At 41.9% G+C, this 23,746-nt stretch overlaps 1 protein-coding gene across 1 annotated transcript in view; it reads left to right on the plus strand.

The window, feature by feature from the left end:
• SLC6A19 (solute carrier family 6 member 19) overlaps positions 1 to 23,746 on the plus strand; it is a 271,016-nt gene that overhangs the window by 96,009 nt on the left and 151,261 nt on the right. Inside the window, exons 4-6 of the mRNA XM_063451834.1 lie at positions 10,721 to 10,902; positions 15,330 to 15,440; positions 20,909 to 21,021. Of these exons, the coding sequence (XP_063307904.1) occupies positions 10,721 to 10,902; positions 15,330 to 15,440; positions 20,909 to 21,021 (406 nt within the window). The remainder of the gene's footprint in view (positions 1 to 10,720; positions 10,903 to 15,329; positions 15,441 to 20,908; positions 21,022 to 23,746) is intronic.

Consider the following 23,746-nt stretch of genomic DNA (forward strand, 5'->3'; position numbering starts at 1 on the left):
CATAAATCAAAAACATTCCTAAATTGTTTGGAATAACGAGCTTTAAAACATCAGGTATGATGTTGTATCGATCAGGTAGTGTAAGGGTTATGCCAGCTTCACAGTGACAGACCAAACTCCCCGTTTAACACACCGCAAACAACCGCAAACAGTCCATTTGCACAACCGCAAACTCCCCATTTGCACATGTTTTAGTGCAAACTAGTCTAACTACTAATATAGTTGAAACATACTACTTTTATTTATGCCAGACAACCATGCAGGCCAGACTAACAAACATGCCAGGGCCAATCATAGTTAACCACCTCAGATAGTAACATGGCTCCCTCTATATACAGAGTAACATGGCTCCCTCTATATACAGAGTAACATGGCTCCTCTCTATATACAGAGTAACATGGCTTCCCTCTATATACCGTGTAAACATGGCTCCCTCTATATACAGAATAGCATGGCTCCCTCTATATACAGAGTAACATGGCTCCCTCTATATACAGAGTAACATGGCTCCCTCTATATACAGAATAACATGGCTCCCTCTATATACCTACTGTCCCCCCCGACCCCCACCCCTGAGCGGCGGGTGGGGGCCCTAAATGAAAATCCCCCCTCCCCCATCAAAGGTGACTAGGGGTCCCCAAGCCCCTAGTCACACACCCAAATGAAAAAGCCCCTACCTACCCCCCTCACCCTAAAAAATAGTGAGGGGGGAATACAATTACTACCCTGTAAAGTAAAATTCAACTTACTATTCAACGTCTTCTTTTTTCTAAAATCTTCATTTTTCAGCCTCAAAAGAGGCCAAATAAAAAGCCATCATACCCGTCGAACATAAAAATAAAATAAAAAACCTGAGCGCAAAAAAAATAATTAATCCATCTTCACCCATGGAGGGCTCCGCGCAGACTAGGGTATTAACATATACCCTATTGTTACAATTGTTACTTGAAAAGCATGAGGAATGCCGTTGGGGTACCACATGCTCATTTGTTATACCTCCATGCACTACAAAAATAAAGAATTTAAAAAAATAAATAAATAAATAAAAAAATAAAAAAAATTCTAAAAAAAATTAAAAAAAAATGTATGCAGCTTCCAAATGAATCTAAATTGGATGCTGTCCAGGAGGTGGGAGGGTATGCTAGGGAGGGTGTTCTGCTGATTGGCTGGAATGTGTCTGCTGACTGTGAGGTACAGGGTCAAAGTTTACTCAATGATGACGCATAGTGGGCGGATCGAACCGCGCACGTGTTTGCCCGCCGCGGCGAACGCGAACACGCTATGTTCGCCAGGAACTATTCACCAGCGAACCGTTTGGTACATCACTATTCAGGAGCAGTCTGGGTAGTTTCCCGAAGAAGTTCCAGAATGTCATGGAATTAATCTTAAATGAGAGTGTGAAATGGGTTAGAATGAGGTCTCCAAACTGGTTGTTACCATGACTGTGATCCATCTAATGATATTTTAAAGATTAAGCGTATAATATGAGATTTATAAAAATGAAGATTAATAATAAGTGCCTAACTGTACATGACTGATGGTAGACAAAACAAATGACTGATGTAGAGATATGAATAAAAAAGAAGGTAGATAATACAGGTACTCGGATGCTCCCATCTTCCCTAGGGTGGGAAAGGGTGGGAAAATACTCGCCTCCTGTCATTATTAAAATTAAGATTATAGGTACACTGACGCTAGCATAATCTTCAATTTTATCACATGACAGGAGGCTTCCTATTTTGCATTTTTACGCTGTTCTAATAGTGACATGGCCACGTTGGAGTTCGGGCGGAAGGAGAAGGTGCGAAACATTGATTCTCTTGACAAGTCCGCAGAACGTAGGATATCCGAAAGCGAGGCACCTGCCGTGAAAGCTGAGGAAGCCGCCGCTACGCATACTGAGTGGGCCCCGAAGGAAGCGTCTACACCTGCTAATGAAAGTATCCACCGAACCCATCTGGCAAGGGTAGTAGTAGTGATGGGGACGTGTGGCTGAACATATGACACGAGGAGTTGTACTGAGGGGGGTGTCCAAATCGAAAGTGTAACTTCAACGTATCGTTGTAGAGTGTTGATGACGCAGAGTTGTGGATCGGAGTTGAAGAAGGGGTAGAAAACCATTGTAGAGTGCAATTTCGTGCAACGAGATACCTGGAACGTGACTCCGTCTGGGGAGACCGAGAAGGCGTCTATGTCAAATGCCCGGATGTCTGATACTCTGCAGAATGAAACCAGGCAAAGCAGAACCGTTAGTTTTGCTGAAAGTTGGCGGAGTGAGAGTTTGTCATTGGTCGGCCATTCTCTCAGGAAACTGAGAACTACCTCGACGTCCTAGAGTTGTGAGTATTTGGGATGAGGAGGTCGTTGTATCCGAATGCCCCTCAGAAGTCGACATATTAGCAGGTGTGAAGGTAATAGGAGGGGATCCTTGTAAGATAGGGCTAGGAGGTCCGGAAACCATGGTTGCCCCATCCATAATGGGGTGATGAGTAGCAGCGATACCCATTGTCGTCTCAGGTAGTGGATGGTCCTCGCTATCATGGCAAAGGGGGGGAAAGGCATATGCTTCTGAGTTCGGCCATGGTTGTAGGAATGCATCTGTTGCATTCCCGGATCTCTCTGGATCCAGGAGCCAACTGAAGTAGAGCTGTGTTTGCCTGTTGTTGCGGGATGCAAACAGATCTAGGTGAAATGGGCTCTGATGTTCCACTAGACAGTGGAAGATCTGTGGGTCCAGTTTCCAATTGCTGGTGTCTCTTCAGTGTCGTGAGAACCAGTCCGCCGTGAGGTTCGTTTCCCCAGGGAGATATTCCGCTGTGAGGGAGATGTTGTGTGGTAGTCGAAGATCTCCTTCGTTATTTCTGACAGGAGTCGGGATCGAGCCCAGCCCAGGTGGTTGATGTAGCGGACCGCCTAGACGTTGTCCATCCTCAGAAGGATGCAGCAGTCCGTTTTGTCTTTTGCCAGACTGCGGATGGCGAATGATCCTGCCAGGAGTTCTAGGCAATTTATGTGCATGTTGAGGTTCTGGGAGGTCCAGGCGCCTCCTGTTGATGCACCTTCGCTTGTCGCGCCCCATCCCCAGAGGCTGGCGTCCCATTCTAGAACAATGTCGCGTGTGTGCCCGAAGATGGCCCGGCCGTTCCATGCTTCCATGCTGTCTAGCCACCATCTGTGCTCTTCTCTGACCTCTTCCATTACCGGGATCGGCTGGTCGTATGATGGGTTTTTCCTGAGGAAGGATGCTTTGAGGCGTTGCATCGCCCTGTAGTGGAGTGGGCCCAGATAGAAAGATAGCTTGTATGGAAGCCAAGAGGAGTCCCACTATTCGGGCGAGGGTGCGGAGTGGAATGGTATGGGAACGAATGGTCTTGCGTAACTCTTTGCGAATGGTTGAGATTTTTTACATCGGCAGTCGTAGGGTGTTTGTGGTAGAATCTGTCTCGAATCCTAGGAATTGTACCGTTTATGATAGGGAGGTGGCTGATTTGTGAAAGTTCACCACGAAGCCCAGGGATGATAGGAGGTCCGTGGTATAGTGTGTGTGTTGTATCAGTCTGAATTTGTCGGAGCAGAACAATAGGAGGTCGTCCAGGTATATAATGCAACAAATTCCTTGTGCTTGAAGATGAGTGACCACGGGCTTCATTAATTTGGTGAAGCACCATGGGGCCAAGCTGAGGCCAAAGGGGAGGCACGTGAATTGCCAGGGGAGGTCTTGCCATTGGAACCGTAGGAATGCGTCTTTTAAGTCGAGTCTTGTGAACCAATCTTTGTCTTGCAGTAGGTCCCTCAGGAGGTGAATGCCCTCCATCTTAAAGTGCCTGTACGTGACGTATTCGTTGAGTCTTTTTAAGTTTATGATGGGGGAAGTCTCCCATTTTCTTCTTCACCAGAAATATGTTGCTGAAAAACCCCCGCGGGTCGGAGGCGGGTTCGATTGCCCCTTTCGATTGTAGCTCTAGTAACTCATTGTGTATGAGTTCGGTGTCTTCTGTTGAGCATTTAATGGGGTGCGGAACGTCCCTTTGTCGTGGAGGTTCCGTGAAGTCGATGATGTATCCCTGTACCGTTTGCAGGATCCAAGCGTCCGTGGAGACGGTTTGCCATTCCTGAAGGAACAGAGAGATGCGACCTGCTGTATGAAGTGGAAGGTAATGTGTTAGATGATTGCTTACCTGTGGAAAATCATGCTCTGCCTCGGGTACGTGGTCCACGACCTCTGTCTGCACCTTGGGTGTATGTGAACTGTTAACGGTATCCCACCTAAGGGTAGAAGGGTTGGTGTCTTGAAGTGCGGGGGCCAGAATCGGCTGGCAGCATGGCCCCTTTGGCAGCCAGCCCGTCCAAAAACACCCCTGGTGGGGTGATGTCATGGAGGACTGAGCCTTGTTCAGGGAAGTAAATATATTTAGGTGTTTATTCAAGTCTTTGAGGAAAGTATTGTTGGGTAAATATACCACAATAAGCACATAAGAACAGTACAAATATATGTGTAAGGGAAGAGCCAAAAACTCTGACATGTCTGCGATGGAGCAGTAAAGAAAGAGGAGGAGGAGCCTATTTGCTGGGAATACCTTACTCCCTATTGCATTTTGATTGGTTAAATGTTTCACTTTCTTTACTGCTGTGGGGTTTAGTAAAGAGAGAAATGCAAAATAGGAAGCCTCCTGTCATGTGCTAAAATTCAGAATAACAGATCATTATTATTATGTTGCCTTGATTTGTCCATCTTTTATTTGACTAGATGGAACTCTTCATATATATATATTTTTTTTTAAACATGAGGAATATAGTATAAGATGGGGGATAGACAATAAACAACAAATGGATCAGTTCTGAGTGACCGTGTGTGTTTAAAAATAGTTTCAGAGATGCTTCCAGGCCTTGCCAAATAAAAAAACAGGTCGTCTATGTATGGAAAAGGTAGGAGGAAACCGCGCCCCCAAAAAATTATGTACAGAGATTTATACGTACATAGATCTTTTTAAAGTTGTACACACAGTTGACCTCAAAGATAAAGCAAAAAATATAATAGTGCAGTACAGTATGTACAGTAAGTGGTGAATACTCTTGTTTGGTTTTTCACTCACATGTTATTGAGCTAACTCAGAGCTCAGCTGCATTGTGCATGAATGGAACAATCCCCGTCTAAGGATATATGATGATACGGACGTCCCAGGTGTCTCAATAAAGTGCAGTAGGCAGGACATATATATGATTGAGTACAAGAAAAAGATACTCCAATGGTGAAGTAAGTACTAATAGATATTTAAATGAAAAAATGAAGTAATGTACTTACATTTACTAGAGCAGAACTTACTCTAGTGTATACAGCATGAGTGGTATAATCCCCACCTAGGAAAAAATGGATAAATAAAAGGTATATATATAAATATAAAATATACTATTTATTAACCATGTAAAAACAATAAAAGCAATATAAAATAGCTTAAAGGAGTCCCACTTTACACGTTTCACCTGTCAAAGGCTTCTTCCGAAGTGTGGTTAAGTCCTAATACATTTAGTTTATATAGGAAGTCTGTAAATTAAGATTGCTTCCTGGTGTGCTTGAGTGTTGATTTCCTGTAACCATTCTAGAATGCACGCATCATACTGGAAGTGACGCAGCGTTCTACCAGTATGGTGTTTCATGCATTCCAGCTTGGAACGCATATGGAACCAAAATTGCGCTGTTGCATTCCAATTGATGTAATAAGTATTCCTTCTTGTAAGGGGAATGGAGGTAGATTTAATTAGGAAGTTGAGTATCTTCTTAGACACTTGATATAGTCTATATATTGTCTGGGTAAGTTAATGTTGTTCCGGAATGGGCGTGGCGTCACGGAGGAAGTGACGTGACACACCCATCTCTTATGTTCTCTGAATTCCGGAAGTTTCTTTGCGGCCATGTTTGAGAAGGGCAATATATGGGAATAAAAGGGGGAGGAAGTTTATAGTTATATTACTTAATACAATATATAGATTGCAGCAAATAACAGGATATGTGCTGCAATCTAGATATTATATTAAGTAATATAACTAAATTGTTATGAAACACCATAATGGTAGAACACCGCGTCACTTCCAGTATGACGCGTGCATTCCAGAATAGTTACAGGGAATCAATAATCAAGCACACAAGGAAGCAATCTCCCTTTACAGACTGCCTATTTAAACAAAATTTATGAGGACTAACCACACTTCTGAAGAAGCCTTGGACAGGCGAAACGCTTAAAGTAGGACTCCTTTAAGCTATTTTATATTGCTTTTATTGTTTTTGGATGGTTACTAAATAGTATATTTTATAATTATATATATACCTTTATTTATCCATTTGTTTTGCTTCTTGGCACCATCACATTCCTAGGTGGGGATTATACCACCCATGCTTTATATACTAAAGCAAGTTGTGCTCTAGTAAATATAAGTACATTACTTTATTTTTACATTTAAATATGTATTAGTACTTACTTCACCATTGGAGTATCTTTTCTTGTGCTCATTCATATATATGTCCTGCATACTGCACTTTGAGACACCTGGGACATCCATATCATCATGTATCCTTAGACGGGGATTGGTCCGTCCATGCGCAATACAGCTGAGCTCTGAGTTAGCTCAATAAAATGTGAGTGAAAAAACACAAAAGATTATTGACCACCTACTCACTGTACATACTGTACTGCACCATTATATTTTTTGCTTTTATCTTTGATGTCAACTGTGTGTACAACTTTAAAAAGATCTGTGTACGTATACATTTTTGTACATAATTTTGGGGGGGAGCGGTTTCCTCCTACCTTTTCCATATTTCACTGTCCACAAGGTTTGGGAATCCTTGTACTGGATACTGCAAACCATTTATACCCTGTGTTTAATACTATAGTGAGCGCCTATAACTTTCCTTTTTTAAGGTCATGTATGTAGCGAAAAGAGGAGACCAGGTTTTCCCGCCAAGCATGCTCCCCCCAAATAACTGTAGACTCCCAGTCAGCCATAAAAAGGTTGGCATAGCTGGGGGCAAACATAGTGCAACAGTCCATGTCCAAAAGACCCTTCAAGTGAGCGGGAGTCTATGTGGTTGTTGAGGTTTACAATACGGGGTATCCGTTAGGCATGTGGAGGCGGTTGTCGCGCAGAGCCCAGATGAAGGAGCGATCAGGTCAGTGCGCCGTTTCTTTGTTGGTGCCTAGGATTTGTGAGCCCGCTCCCTTTGAGGCTGTGTGTTTTGTGGACTGGCAGCGGGGGAACTGTGATCTACTTGCTCTGCTCCCTCGCACACCACTTACTGATGCTGGGGCCAGATCTTGCCTTGGCACAGCAAGGAAACCACAGCTCCCTTTGTGGCCTGCCCACGATACATGCAGCTGGCCTCCCACCTCCACTGTCCCCTAGTCGACCATCAACCTCCACTGTCCCCCAGCCAGCTTCCCACTGGACCTAAGGGACAATTGATGTACTCCAGCTCTCCCAAAGGAAGGGAGGCTGGGTGGAATAGAATTGCATTAAAACAAATATTAATTTGTGTCTGTCAGTGTGTGTGTCTGTCAGTGTGTGTGTCTGAGTGTATGTGTATGTTTCTGTCATGGTATATGTGTCTGTCAGTGTACATATGTGTGCTTCTGTCTGTCAGTGTGTGTCTGTCATGGTGTGTGTGTGTCTGTCAGTGTATGTGTATGTTTCTGTCATGATATGTGTGTTTGTGTTACTGTCATGTGTGTCTGTCAGAGTATGTGTGTGTGTCTGTCTATCAGTGTATGTGTGTTTAGCCTGCCTCCGATCACATGGGAATGGTGTTTTTACTCACCTTTTCTCCCACACCGTGCCAGTCTCACCACAGCTGGGCCAGCCGGTATGGCTGACATAATCATGATTGATGATTTCAACCAATCCAATGCTTTCCCTTAGGAAAGTATCGGAAAGCTATTGCAATACGCCGCACCAAGCAGCATCTCCTCATAGAGATTCATTGAATCTATAGGGAGAGTTCAGTGACTCCATACAGTGTGCAGGGGAACTTATTGTCAATGCTGCATACTGTGCAGCACTAAGATAGGGGATCACTTTAGTGACTATCTGAGTGACTGCCACTATAGGTGTCACTAGGCAGCAAAGTAAACACTGCCTTTTCTCTGAAAAATCAGTGTTTACATTAAAGAGCCTGCAAAGGCAGGTTATAGACACCAGAATCACTACATTAAGCTTTAGTGGCCCTTTAAGAATTGTATTTTGTCATTGAAAAAAAACTGGTTTCTAACATTTTAGCTGGCTCCTAGATTCAAAACAAATTTGTCAAGCCCTGTATTGTTATATTTCATATATAAATGTTTAATGTGAAATGAGAGCACACTTTCTCATTGACAAAATGGCATATATAGTGTGGGTGCACTTAATATGAAAGTAGTAATTATGTTTGAACAAACATAATGATAGGTTTTGTTTTGGTTGAGATCTTGGACAATTGACTCCGTCCTTAAGTGATTAAGGAAGAAGAGCTTTAATATAATGAATATCCAGGTGCTCTGCTTTTTTAATATGTACATGCTAGCTAATACTATAGATCTTTCCCAACCAATCTATAGATGCTTTGATTAGTAATACTATGACTATGTCTGCAGATGTATATATTTGAATAAGAATTGGCATTGCATATATGTTACTAGTTGCATTTCGTTAGAAAAGAAAATGAGACGTAGTATTAGTCAATGCATTTTTTTTTTTTAATTCTTTATTTTTGCAGTGCGGGTCGTTACAGCCAAGTGTGCTACGCCACGACAGCGTCAGCAGACAAATCATCATCATACATAGTGTTACATTTGCGTGGCATGGAAATACTTTGCACTATATATTTTTTGACAAAAAAGAACAAGTTAAAGTAGATTAGACATAAGCTTTCCCTGAGTAATATGAACTGGTTATACACGCAGTTACGTTGATATGAGGATTCTCTGAGCAAACTTGCACAAATTCTGTCTAGCATATACTTCGCTATGGGTTACATTTGAGCATTAATTCTGAAGGCTGAACAGGCGCTAGCTAACATTTGTCTCAGATACAAGATATATAAAAAGAAATAACCTTGGTGAGACATAAAAGTAGTAGGAGTAACATGAGTAAACTTAGGAGACATGCTAGGTAACTTCGTTTAAGGGTAAACACGTTTGGCTAGGTTATGAACCACTGGGGGTTAATTTGAGCTAAAGGGACTATCAGTCATATGCTGATGGTAATAGGAGAGCTGAATCAGCGTGGTGTGAGTAGTAGTTGTTAACCTCTCATTAAATAGCTATCATGCTAGTTAGGGGTGTTCCAAAACATAGGAAAAAGCACTGCGTTAGCCCCTTCTGGCCTGCACCTCCCTGAAAGCATTAGAGACCTATGCATACTACTACCATGTATCACAATGCAAATTAAACATTTAAAGCATCACCCAGTTATGTAAAGCATTGTTCTTGTGAGGTTCTGCAGTGGCAGCTTCAGCTTGTGCCTCGTGTTGAAAAGTCCCAGTTGTTTCCTCAGTGGAGTAAAAGTTTCTGTGAGAGTCCTAGGCCGTGAGCCTCTGGGTGCACCGGTTGGGATTGCGTTACCCAATGCCCATTTTGGTGGCTTGTCTTGTGTGGCAGGGTAGATGCCCCATCAGGGTTCCATCTCCGGTGGGTCGTGGATGGGATTTCTGTAGGTTCCACCCGCCTGCAAACAACCTCGCTGTATCCTGGGCGGCATCGCTGTGTGATTTGTGATTTTCCACCTAAGGGGCTGCTCCCTGTCCATCAAGAGTCGCTGGGGCCGCTTGATGACAGGCAAGTCGTGTGTGCTGTTTGGCCCACCTCTGGGGCTTGGGGTCTTGAGCTGTGGCGTCCGAGGTACCCGGCCCTGTTTTCCGCCGTATTGAGTTTCGATTTTGTTTCCGTCTGGAGGCCTTTCTGCTTTTACGAGGGGGATTTCCCTGCAGGTGGCGCCGGGTAGTCGGGCGGATCCACGCTGCTACTGCTCTTCCCGCCAGCTTATAGAACCATCTGCAGTCATTGTGCTTGGTCCAAAGGTGGGTGCACAGCCGTTCGAAAAACTCCAGGGTATGCCTGGGTGGCACAGCAAGTGTATGCCGAGTCACAGGCTGTGCCTGTACCGCCATCTTAGTTCGGCCCCGTCGGTTTCGCTTGGTGGTAGGCGTTTGTTCAAGCAGTGGTGTGGGGGTAATCGTCCCCTGCGAGGACCGGGATATCCCCCGCCGGTCCAGAGGGGGGGGGGGGCAGCAGGGCTGTAGAGGGTTCTCGCTTGTGGGCGCTTCCCGTGCCGGGGGATCGTCCGCCTCCCCCGGGCACCGGGTCCTGCTCCGGTGTAGGCTGCATGGCCGGTGTGGGTTTTTCCGTGGAGCACCGGTGCCGGACAGGCACCCGTTTGTGCATCGGGTTATGGTGCATCTTTTCCCGGTCGCCTTGTGCTGCTATCTCTTTTAGTTTGTTCGTTAGTAGCTCAATTATGCCCGGAGCTGTAGGAGCTCTTAGAATGTGCGGCCGGCCTTCTTGGCTGTCAGGCCCCGCCCCCTAGTCAATACATTTTAGTTAAATATTACAATGCAGGCAGCACATCTTATAAAAAGGTACTGGGACACAAAAAAAACTGAATATAATTTAGTATGTTTTAAAAGCTATAACTCTTCTTTTTACTGTGATTATAATCTAACATATAAATATATATATATTTCTTTTAATTTCAGAGTATGTTACAGAGTGTGTGAGAAGCTCTCCTGTTGATTATTTTTGGTACAGAGAAACTCTAAATATTTCTACATCAATAAATGATTCTGGAAGTCTCCAGTGGTGGCTTGTGCTTTGCTTAGCCTGTGCATGGGGTGTTTTATATGTGTGTACCATAAGAGGCATTGAAACAACTGGAAAGGTAATATCCATATATGTTAACTTGTTTCTTAGTGGTTCAATTTAAAAAAAAAAAAAAAATGTGATTGACAGTTTTATACATCCCACATGATTTACTAGAAGTGTTGAAACATGGCACAGCTGAAAGGTTACACTGCTTTGGTATTAAAGGGACACTATAGGCCCATCTCATTGAAGTGGTCTGGGTGCAGTGTTCATGTCTCCTTTAGCCCTGCAATGTAAATCTCTGTAGTTTTAGAGAAGCTGCAATGTTTACATTGCTGTGCTAAGACTGCCCTGGTAGACAGTCACCAGAGGCTCTTACAGCAGTTTCACAGTGTTTGGCTCTGTGAAACAACGCTGTCGATTCTCATTATTTGCATGATAACTTTCAGAATCAAGCTAAACCACATAAAAAGCATTTATTCAATGCTATCCAACAGGGAAGGCCTAAAGTATGCACAACACTCGCTGCGCAAGAAGATAAGGTCAGCCCCATCGGCTGGCGAAGGCACCGCACATGGCACAGCACCAAGGGACTTCTGCGCTGGAATCGGCTAAGTCAATGAAAAGTTTATTATCCCTTTTACGGGGTAGAGTCGTGGGGAATAGGGACCAATTTAAGTATTATAACAAATAACATAAATAATCAAATCCATAGTCAGATTTGAAAGTCCCCCCCCCCCCCACCACGCAACAATTTAAAAATATGTGGTGTACCTGAGACCGTAACTATGGAAGAGCTGCCACACTACTTGAGACGCATGGTGACCTGACTCTTACCACTGACACAGGTCAAAAAGTTCATGACTAATGGGGTATTCCGTCTACCAAAATCCCCTAGAGGTCCTACATCAGCCGTTAGAGTTGTGCTAGCCTGTTGCTCCCTCGCACATGACAAGAAAGCTTTACTAACAGCCCTGTGGACCAAGATCTGTTTGATGGCACATAACTGACATTCTTCCCCAGCCTGCAGTGGAGATAATCGCTCTTCTCCATCACAAGTCAGCTGAGAACAGCCGGTATCTCATACCGTAGGGCAACGCCAAGTTCCTTGTGGTGGAACATAATGGAACTGTACATAGCCTATCTTCTACTGAGGATGCACCAGTACTGTTTAGGGCACTGGGACTACCTGTTCCTGACAGGGAGACAGGAGGCCAAAACGATACTCACCGTTGGGATCCGACCACCGTGGTATCCTTCGTCTCACGTTTACAACCAACAATGAGAATGGGAACCTGACTAGGAAGCAAGGGAATACTACTTCGAGTAGCCATGAGCTGCTTCATATGTTTATCATTTAAGATTTGTTGTTATTGTTTTCATTTTATGTTGGCTAGGGTTGCTAAGACACTCGCATCAGCCACTGTCTTCCTGGGTCTAAATGGAAAGCTGTGGCCTACCTACTGAGGCCTAAAATGCTGCTCTGTTCATTGGGGGTCTGGCCACATGCTAGCCCCTTTAAACACCCCCCCCCACACCCTATTGGTTAGGGGTAACAGAAGCGAGAGACAGTATATCCCCTTATAGCCGGGGCTTTACTAGGGCCATGGCACTTTAGCCAAACCAGATCAAACGCCACTACAGGCTTGCTAATTTGTAGCCACCACTAAGATACATAAGTTACAGAATCACCAAACGTCATATAGCAAGGCCCTTCCCTGCTGACACACAGATAACCCAAGCATACCACAAGCTGGGGGCACATGCCCACCTTCTATGTCTCTCTCCTGGTAGCCTCACAGACCACGTCATTCTGGCAAGTTAAAACCCGCCATGTTACATCACACATTTCTAACCAACAATAAACAAATCATAGCACTGTTAAATTATATGTTAAGATGTGACTGTTTTGCTTTTTTTTTAAAAAAGTAAAAAAGGCTAAACTCAGGAGTGCATATCATGCCACTGCAACTGTACTGTGTACCTAATTACGGAGGCACCAGTACAGTTAGTTTGAACAGTCAACCTGCTATAATGCCCCAAAATGAGACATATGCTCATCAAATCAATCTATCAAATTTCTAACTGTAAATATATAGCTTATATGGCACTGTAGCTTCATATGATAGTAGTCAAATACATACATTGGGGTACATTGGGATACATTGCAGAACATGTAGTCGAACACAATATGATATTTTGTACAGGAGTAACACACATCAGGAATATACGCATTAACAAAAACCTTATATGTGTGTAGTTAAAAAAAACTATCTTTGGACAATATTTAACAGAGATTGACAGTTAAATGGCTGCATAAGAAGTGTCAAAATACCCTCAGGTAAATATCCTGTGATGTCTACTTTATATAAATATGTCTTTTCTGTGCTTTTTTGTTTTCTTTGATGACCATTAAACATTCCAATTCCAAAATCATTCCACATTAATATTATATTTAATTCCATGTATTTTGTGACCTATAACTAACAATATAAGTGGAAATCCCAGACATGATGTACTCTAAAAATCACGACAAATGAATGCATTTATTTTGAATCAATGTTTGCAAGCTGCACTAATGATGAACACATTATTATAACCAAAGATAAATGAGAATTTGCATGTATATGTCACATTAAATGAAAGCCCTTTTTTTGTCTTTTAAAAATGGTATATAACATGTGTGGGTTCAATCAATGTAGAAGATGGAAATTGAGGCTGAATACGCACATAGCAAAATTGCCAAAATTGCCTTGTTCCTTTAACACAAATCAAGCTAACTGAAGCTTGGTCCTTAAAGCAGGGGCGTATTAGCCGCGAGGCAAACAAGGCATTTGCCTTGGGCGGCATTTTCCAGGGGGCGGCAAAAAAGCCGCCCCCAAATGCCCAAGGCAAATGTCTTGTTAGCCTTGCGGCTAACAGACATGCCGGCGGGCTGCTGGGCGATCGGGCGGCACTGCCTGGTGGGCGGGCGGGCGGTCGGGCGGCCGGCGAGGGAGCACTTCCCCTGAGCTGTCTGTTCAGCTCCCTCGCCAGCCGCAGAGTGAGGCTGGGAGGCTCCCAGCCTCACTCTGAGGCGCGCGAGGGAGCTGAACAGACAGCTCAGGGGAAGTGCTCCCTCGCCGGCCGCCCGCCCGCCAGGCAGTGCCGCCCGATCACCCAGCAGCCACTGGACCACCAGGGAGGAAGAGAAACCCCCCCTCCCCAGCATTCCCAAAGGTAAGGAGGGGGGGGGAGGTGTTAAATAAAAAAAATGTGTGGAAAATAAATTTAAAAAAAAATGTGTGAAAAATAAATTTAAAAAAATGTGTGAAAAATAAATAAAAAAAATGTGTGAAAAATAAATTTAAAAAAGTGTTAAAAATAAATAAAAAATGTGTTAAAAAAATTTAAAAAAAGGTGTTAAATTTTTTTTTTTAAAAAAATGTGTTAATGTGGGTGGGTGAGTGTGTCTCTGTGTCTGTTAGCGTGTGTGTGTCAGTGTGTGTGTCTGTTAGTGTTTGTGTCTGTTAGTGTGTGTGTGTGTGTGTGTCTGTTAGTGTGTGTGTGTCTGTTAGTGTGTCTGTTAGTGTTTGTGTCTGTTAGTGTGTGTGTCAGTGTGTGTGTCTGTTAGTGTTTGTGTCTGTTAGTGTGTGTCTGTTAGTGTTTCTGTCTGTGTCTGTTAGTGTGTGTGTGTGTGTCTGTTAGTGTGTGTGTCTGTGTCTGTTAGTGTGTGTGTCTGTTAGTGTGTGTGTGTCTGTTAGTGTGTGTGTGTGTCTGACTGTGTGTGGCTGTTAGTGTGTGTGTGTCTGTTAGTGTGTGTTTGCCTGTGAGTGTGTGTGTATGTTAGTGAATGTGTGTGTGTGCTAGTTTGTGTCTGCTAGTGAGTGAGTGTGTGTATGTTAGTGTGTGTCTGTTAGTGAGTGTTTGTCTGTTACTGAGTGTGAGTGTGTCTGTTAGTGTGTGTGTGTTTCTGTTAGCGAGTGTGTGTTTCTGTTAGCTAGTGTATGCGTATCTGTCAGTGAATGTGTGTGTATTTAGAATGCGGGGCGGGGGGAAAGGTTGGGTGGGGGTGGCGCAGAGGGAGGGGGGGGCGCCTGAGTTTTGTCCTGCCTAGGGCAGCACAAAACCAGGATACACCACTGCCTTAAAGGTCCCTAAAATAGGTATATACAGAGTTACTCTCGCATATGTGCTGCTTGCTGGGCCTCCATGGACAAGATGCTACATCCTGGCTGGCCTTCAAAAACATTGGCCTAGTGAGCAGCAAATAAAATTTTGGACTGCTGGTGAGTATAAAATAAAACTGCTAAAAGAAGTAACTACTTGAACTTCTAAAAGAAATAACTACTTGCAAAGAATAGCAGAAACATTTTATTAATTTCAGAGTTCTGTTTCAGGTCCTTTCTGCTGTGAGGGCAGGAGCTAACCATTGATTAATACTTCCATATTTTAATAATGATATAAAATATCTATCTTAAAATTATTTTGATTGTAACTTTATTTTTTATATATATCTTTCAGGCTGTTTATGTCACATCAACCCTACCATATTTGGTACTCACAATTTTCTTGATTAGAGGATTGACTTTAAAAGGTTCAGTGAGTGGAATTAAGTACTTGTTCACTCCAGATGTAAGTAATCCATTATTTCAACTTTAAACAAAATAAATTCAAGTTCATGTAAACAAAGCTATACAATTCATAAACAGGTATTTGTATTAAGATTTATATTGATGTTATTATTTTACTTGGCATTAAAACGTAATTGGTACTCATCTACAGCTTTCCTCCTCATACAGTATGGAGAGGCAAAGTGTTTTTCTATCTATCTATCTATCTATCTATCTTTCTACTTGTTTGTCATACTATCCATCAGTCTCTCTATTTCACAGTGTTTAGAGGATTATGAGCCATAGGTAGAGGGGACAAAACAATAGTCTGGAGGGAAAGGGGAACCTGCTTGTTATTTCATTTCTGGACTACTCTTATGAGTTTATTTCCTCTGTAAAGTTTCCCCTCCCTTGATATGAGTCCACCTCACTGGATATAACAATATTGCAAGCTACTGAACTTTACTCGGCTTTTGTTTATTTAGATACCTTTTAAAACATATAGTACTATAAAAAATATAGTAATAGAAATGCCAACTGTTCCTGAAATCACATAAGCCATAACTAAAGGGTGATTAAGAGGAATTAGGAAGGCATGGAATTTTGGTTTAAATTGTCCATGGACTGAATCATTTTATAAGTCTTTTTCCAAAAATATTTAATTCAGGAGCAACCCCATCAGAAATGTAATAGAGATCTTTCCCTCTCCAGACTTCTCTAACAAATCACTGTATGTGCCAAAGATATCTTGGTTAATCATGTAGGGACCAAGCAGTGAACTGTTTTTTTCATTCTGAAGAAAGATTGTAAAAATAAACTCTAAAGTCTTTCTGTAATCATAAAATTTATATTGATTTCACACTTTCTTAAGGATGAAAGTACACTCTGATTTACAATCATTCTAAATAGGGTCTTTGCCTCCAACAAAAACCTAATTAACTCTGAAGCGGTACATTTTTTCCCCAGTAGCTTCCTCGCCCCTCTCCCCCAAATCAGTAAATGCTTATTTAAAACATTTTGATGCTCAAATAATTAAAAATCTCATAGCTGGGAATTGAACATTTCTGAATAAGTGCATCAAAAGGGAGAATGTATATTATTCAATATTCTATTTTGACTTAATCAGGGATTGTCTTATTAGATCCGTTAGTTGGATAATTAACAGGTCATGATTTGACCAAGTATTATCTTTAATTTCAATATTTTTAAACAGCTTGATTAGGTGTGTTTCTCCACAACACATGTCAAGTCTTGATGATGAACCCTGCGCACTTGATCTATATGTAAAGTATATCTCATGCGGATGGAAAAGTCTCCAAGTATTGTATATGTCAAATTTTATACATCATTTATTTAAAGAGATTGACCGGTTTACTACACATTTATCCAATATCTGAATAGGATTAGCTGCACAATTGAAATCCCCCGGTAATAACAAAGTACTTTTCTTTATAGAAATTAAAGTATTTAATATTTTAGAGAGAGTTTTAATACTTTAATAATATTTTTATTATTAATACATTTACCAGTGTGACAGCCTCTGAAATAGGATCACTCCCTAATCCATTACAAATACCGAAACCAAAGAAAATAGAAACAGGGAGTCACAATCATTACAGTGCTAGTATAGTTGCCAATGAGAAAAGTATATCCTCATTAAAGAGAAAAAAACAAATATCAATATAATACAAAAAAAATGAAAACAAATAAATCACACTCACATTAAAAAGTGTCACATTATACTTAAAAAATGTGCAAAAGCACATAGATGCCTAAAATAGGCACAACCCCACAAACCGTTTCCAATGCAGCACAATCCAAAATGAAAGTTGTCAAAAGGACCCAACGCTCACCTCCACTTGATGCATTTCAAGTCAGATTTTTATCAATGATTTACATGTAAGATTAATAGGGTTATATTATTCTTTAGGATTTTTATTCATAGTTTTCATTGCATCTATAGATTATGTATATTAGGATTGGGTAACATGATATTAAAGGGACACTATAGTCACCAGAACAACTACAGCTTATTGAATTTGTTCTGGTGAATAGAATCATTACCTTCAGGCTTTTTGCTGTAAATACTGTCTTATCAGAGAAAATGCAGTGTTTACATTACAGCCTAGTGATGACTTCACTGGCTACTCATTAGATGACTGTTAGAGATCCTTCCTGAGTCATGGCTGCCTTAAATGCATCCAAACATTCAGTGTCTCCTCCCTCTGTATGCAGACACTAAACTTTACTCATAGAGATTCATTGATTCAATTCATCTCTATGAGGAGATGCTGATTGGCCAGGGCTGTGTTTGAATCATGCTGGCTCTACCCGTGATCTGCCTCCGCCAATCATATGGGGAAGCACTGTGATTGGATCAGGCTACCACTTCTGATGATGTCAGCAAACAGCTTGTTTTTTTCTGAGGCAGACAGGTCAGAGCCAGCAGCTTCTGGCTTGAATACAGTAAGATTTTTACTAAATGAATGGAGGCATGAGGGACACAGGGGGCTAGATGGTGGTTTTAACCCTATAAGGTCAGGAATACATGATTGTGTTCCTGGCCCTATAGTGATCGCTTAATTTTAAAAGTTGTTCAAACTTTTTTAAGCATTCTCTAATTTTATTATTATTCTTATTTTTTTTTTAAGTATTATATTTATTAATTTAATGTTCCTTGTCATGAATAATAATGTATAGTTTTCATTTTTTATTTAAGATATATATTAAGTATGACTAGTACTTGTTATGGTTTAATGAATATTCATTTTCCCCTCCCCCCAAAAGTTTTTTGTGTCCTATATTGTCTTATAGTTGGACCGTGTGTGAGATACATTGAAATATTTATGGATATCCCTAAAATATTTTATTAATAATTTGTTTTATTATGTATGAATTGTTTTAGTTTTCTATTTTCGTTTACCCTTTCACAAATTGATGAATGCATGCAAAACACATAAAGTTAATTTTAATTTTAATTTTATTGGTATTTAATTTATATACCTTTTATTCTTGATTAATATTGCAATGTTTTTGTATTGTAACGCTAGTTTTAAAACTCCTGAACGACTTATATTTCACTTGTTCTGTAATTTGTAACTGTAATCTACCAATAAAGTTTTTATGCATTCCAGTATGGCAGGCGCATGCGCACGAACATCACTTTAGCGCCATTACATATGGAGTTACGTCCAGATTGTTTGGCGCATGTGCGGCAGCCATTAGGTAGCGTATATAAACTGTGAAGATCACAAGGGACACCAAGTTCCTGAAGAAGTCTTCTAAGATGAGACACGTCGAGAAGAGTTGAGCGGCTAATCCCAAAATACATGCTACGGTGGTAACAGAGAAGTTCTGAGATTGGGCCCTGTGACAACTTTCACTTTGGACTGTGCTGCATTGGAAATGGACTACCTCTCATGCAGTTGGTGGGATTGTGCCTACATATCCCATCACATACAGAAAGTGATTTCAAATTTAAATATTTTTTCTAAATCTCTAACAGTATTCTAAAAAGTGTTGAAGGTAACTTAATGTTAAATGCTTTTAAGTGTAGTGGTTTTGCCCTGTCTGGCTAAGTATTGTGGTGTGATTACACCTGATACCTCTGCATTTGCTTTTGGTTTAAGGCAGACGTGTTGGGTTTTTACCACACTGAACATTGGCAATTTTTGCTACAGACTAGATGTGTGGGAAATGTTTGTTCTTCTCAGGGTGTATGAGAAAAAAAAAACAAGCAATCATTATAAAGAGCTCTCTCACTTAATATCTTCCTTTGTAATACAGAATTAGTTATACCTGTGACAAATCAATATTCCCACTGTAAAAATATTTAAAATTGCATAGCCATTTTCTGCATTGCAGCATATTAATAGGCTGCCTTTTCCCACTATTTTGGTTTGTCCAGATCATTTTTCCAAATAATTTCCCAGAACGTAATTCGTCTGAACCAAAATGCACACATGTTATATTAAATATAGACCCCTAAAGCAATTTGGCTTGCTTAAGTTATTTTTGTGTGAAGATTGTGTCCTTTAATTTCACAAAAAGTGCAAATCTCAAAAGATAAGCACAATTATAAGTAACCTTGTTAGGAGTGCCTGGGGAGGCACCTAGTTGCCAAGTGGTTATGAGAGTCACTACCCATGAGCTGCACTGTCAGAAAAGTAGGCCACTGAATGTTCTGAAGGGGTTCTGAAGGGGTGATGGCCTCTTGATAAAATTTATTGGGTTCAAGATAGATTGGCCGTGATAGGTGAGGCTTTAACTACTACTACTGCCAAGAAAGCATTGTTTGTGAGGCACAACCTATTATTTGGAACATAGAGTGATTCCCTCCGAGAATGAGGAGGAGTGTTGGCCTTACGGGATCTCTACCTAGTGGCACAAGAAGCCCAAACACTACTAAAAGCCAGCTAAGGGCATCCTAACAGCCAGGCGAATGTCTTGATAATTTCGTGTTAATGCCCCTGTGCCACCCGAGTAAGTGCTTTATATATGCAATATTCTAATTAAGAAAATATGTTTATCTACATAATATTATGAATTTAGTGATCGAAGTAACATATTGCCTACAAGTCTGTGAATCAACAGTTTCAGGACCAAAATAAACTCAAATTTAAGGTCAGCACAGTGGAGTTGAAATCACAGCTGACAGAACCACAACACCAATGCCAAAATCTACTCCACTCCCATCCTTAATGTGATTTAAACGTGTTCATGGAACAGGGTTTCATAATGCCTATACTTGTAACCAAATTTAAGCTTAAGGGGAACTCTGCAAAACTGTGCTAAAATTATGAATGCTAAAACACTGTTAGAGGAGACAGCACGATTAACAAGCTGAATATAAGATATAATATTCATGTATAAAGCGAATATTGTGATTGGTAACCGAGATGTGAGACATATGAAACCATTATTGTTTAGTGTGAGCATTGACAGTGAGTTTCTTGCTGGAAGCATCAGGAAGCTCAAGCAATTATTTAATTATATTCTCTTCTTCCTCATCTTCCCAGCATCTTTATTGTTCTCTCAACTGCCCCTCACATTCATAAATTCGTTCTCAGATTTTGGCATGCATAACATGTAAAAACTGTCAAGAGGCAAAATGTTAATCAAAATAGCCAAATTATGAGTACAAGTAATTTTTTCCTGATGAATAATTTTAGCCTGGGTTTGGGTTCTAATTCTGATTTTAGTGAATAAATACATGTAAATTTTGTTCTTACCAAAATAAATATCCACATTCTAGCTTTAAAGTTTGCTCTTTTCACACAGTTTACTGTGCATATGGATTTCAAATACACATTGTGGAAAAATACATAACACATTGTCAGCTACTATATTCTAAACATATTGGTATCAGTTCAATATCAATATGTACAAGTTTGAGCTTTAAAAAAAAAAAACTTTAAATATTAGGGGTTGTATTTTTTTATTATACATATATATAAAATTGAGCCTCTGAACTTGTGATATTAATTTCAGGTTTCAGAACTTGCAAATCCAGTAACCTGGCTAGATGCTGGCACACAGGTTTTCTACTCATTTTCTCTCGCATTTGGAGGACTAATTTCTTTCTCCAGTTACAATTCTGTCCAGTAAGTACATTCTCATATTATGTTATTTTCCCTAAATGTGTGCTTTATTTGTTTTTTTATAATTCTTTATTTTTGCGGTGCAGGGTTATAGATACAGACATGTAATTGAATTATCATGCTATAAATACCACTGGATGTACGTAATTAAGCTACAGCACACATTATATGTGAGGAGATTGGTAAAGTATAACAAAAAGAATAGTAAGGTAATAACAAAGCTGGTGTCGCTACTGAGATTGCCTATAACCTGCTCAGTCAATGCCCTTAAAGGGAGAGGTACAGCCACTTATAAACTGGAGTTCAGCAATCTTGAGCGCGTCACCACACCAGGCCCAAGCTGCAGCATGCTCTGGCAAGAGGTACCCTGGAGACCAGTCCCAACTGGTTGCTGGCACTGTAACTTGTGGACTCCCTGGTTCAGGCTTATTCTGAGCCCTCCTTCCGCGTGAAAATTTCCGACGGGGACCACCATGGGCAGTCCGTGATCCAGTTGTGTAGCAGCTGGCTTGGAGTTCAGGCCACCGGGCCTAGTGTGCAGTCCAAGGCTTCAATCCACATTTACACCTCTGCGATACCACGCGAGGGACAGGTGGGAGAGGCCACATCTTTCTGCGTAGGTCAGCAGTTGGGACCTGTAAGTTCATGGCTTGGCACCGAGGGACAGAAGGTGTTTTGCGGTTTTGTAGTTTCACCCAAAATCATGTGAACAAGCTGTTGAATGCTTGCAGGAGCGGGTCCAGCAGGGAAGTAGGCTGTGGGGAGGCCTACAGGGTAGTAGGCCCCGGCATGGTGGCCAGCTTGAGTGGTGGACCTCAGTCCTCCTGGTCGCTTAGAAGTAAAATGCCTCATTGAGCAGGCCACAAGAACTCTCCAGTGGGGACCAGGATATCCCCCACCAGTCCAAAGGAGGGAAAATGGGAACAGGACTCAGATTCAGGCTGTCATCAAACTAGTGCAGAGGAGTGGCCTCCTCCTCCACCGCCAGTGTGTCAGCAGGCCTTAGAGACATCTAGCACGGACTGTATTCAGCAGATCCAGACCAAAGCAGGTCCAGCACTATTATTCCTTGGGAGAATGAGTGGGATTTGAGTGAAAATTGTTAGTGATAAGTCAATTATTAGGCCTTAAAAGAGGTTGTCTGTTAGAAGCTCCAGCCACATGCGACTGTCCCGGTCGGCTGGCAGGTCCTACCACCTCCTTTATTTTAATAGCTCAATCAACAGTATAATATTACTAAATATTGTGCACAACACATGTTCATGATTCACAAAAAAACAAAAAAAAACTTGTGAAATCATAGTAAATAAACCTGCTGCTTTAACAGATCTTTATGCGCATAGACTATTCTTGTCCAATTCAGTAGTATTTTCTGTCCATTTTAGTAGAAAATAATATTTTTCCATGTACTGTTGTATTGTTGTATATTAGCCTACAATGTTTCATAGTAACCACGTAGAGAATGATAAAAATTTACAAGATATGTCATCACTAGTTATTGCATTGATGATGGCTGGCTTACACATTGGCCACTTAAAGTAACATTAAGGTCTGATTCTATCCCTGTAACAACTTTGTCTCAATACGGGCACCTTCTTACCTTATGTATTAAATGATTTTTGAATAGTTTAACCCTGAAGTTGTCTCACAGGTGCCGGTCTGCACTACCTCCTTAATCCTCCTTTGCCTGCCTTACTGACCTAGAATATTTGACTTTGGTGCCAGTTATAGACCAAGAACATTAACGGACTGCTCTTAGCCTGCCCATTCACTGCAAACATCAATATGCACTTGCAATCAGTGGCCAGTGGTAGGTGATAGTTTGAGATAGGTGGCTGATAGGGACTGAGGAGGCAGCATAGATGGAATCTTGAGGGGACAAGATTGAGGTTAAACCATGACCTTTTAATGGGTGCTGCTGTTCTTGTGTGACCCTGTGTCACGTATTCATCCGCTTATAAAAATGTGGTTAATGGCTGGGGCGTGGTCTGGACGCCAGCGAAGATGGCCGCTTAGAGCGAGTGCTCCGCACCCCGGCGCCCAAATAAAGCACTGTAATCGGCACCAGCCCAGACCCTTGAGCTACAAGCCTAGCCCTGAACTCCCCTTTTGTTGCGGCCGATGTCTAACCGCAAAAAGAAAGGCACCAGCGACGCTCCGTCCGTGGTGGACATGTTTGCGGCCCAGAGGCCTACCACACGTGGCCCGGCCGCGACCACGAGCCCGAGCTCGTCTAACCGCGGGGACCCACCCCGGACACGAGATAACCCGTCGGAGGACTGCTCCAGCGCCATCCTCCGGTCCATTGCGGACGTCAAAGGCTATCTGGCTGAAGAAATCAAAAAATCTGCCACCGAGGTCAAGGCGGAAATTGCCGCCATTGGAGCCCGTACAACCCTGATTGAGCAGCAGCTGGGCAGCGTGGTGCAGGCACATAACCAGGCAGTCACCTTCACGAACTCCCTCCTCGCCAGAGTCACAGACCTTGAATTGGAGCTGGAGGACGTCTCTAACCGCTCCAGGAGAAATAACCTGCGCATACGTGGCCTACCCGAGGCGGTGGAAGACGCAGACCTCGAAGAGGTCCTCCTCGCCTGTTTCCAGAAGAGCCTCCCTGACATCCCCGCTCATCAATGGCTGGTTGACAGAGTACACAGGGCCCTGAGGGCCAGGGGACCGAAGAACAGCCCGCCCCGCGATGTCATTATGCGGTGGCACTACTACGCGA

Source organism: Pelobates fuscus, chromosome 4 (assembly GCF_036172605.1).
Source record: "Pelobates fuscus isolate aPelFus1 chromosome 4, aPelFus1.pri, whole genome shotgun sequence".
Classification (NCBI taxonomy): Eukaryota; Metazoa; Chordata; class Amphibia; order Anura; family Pelobatidae; genus Pelobates; species Pelobates fuscus.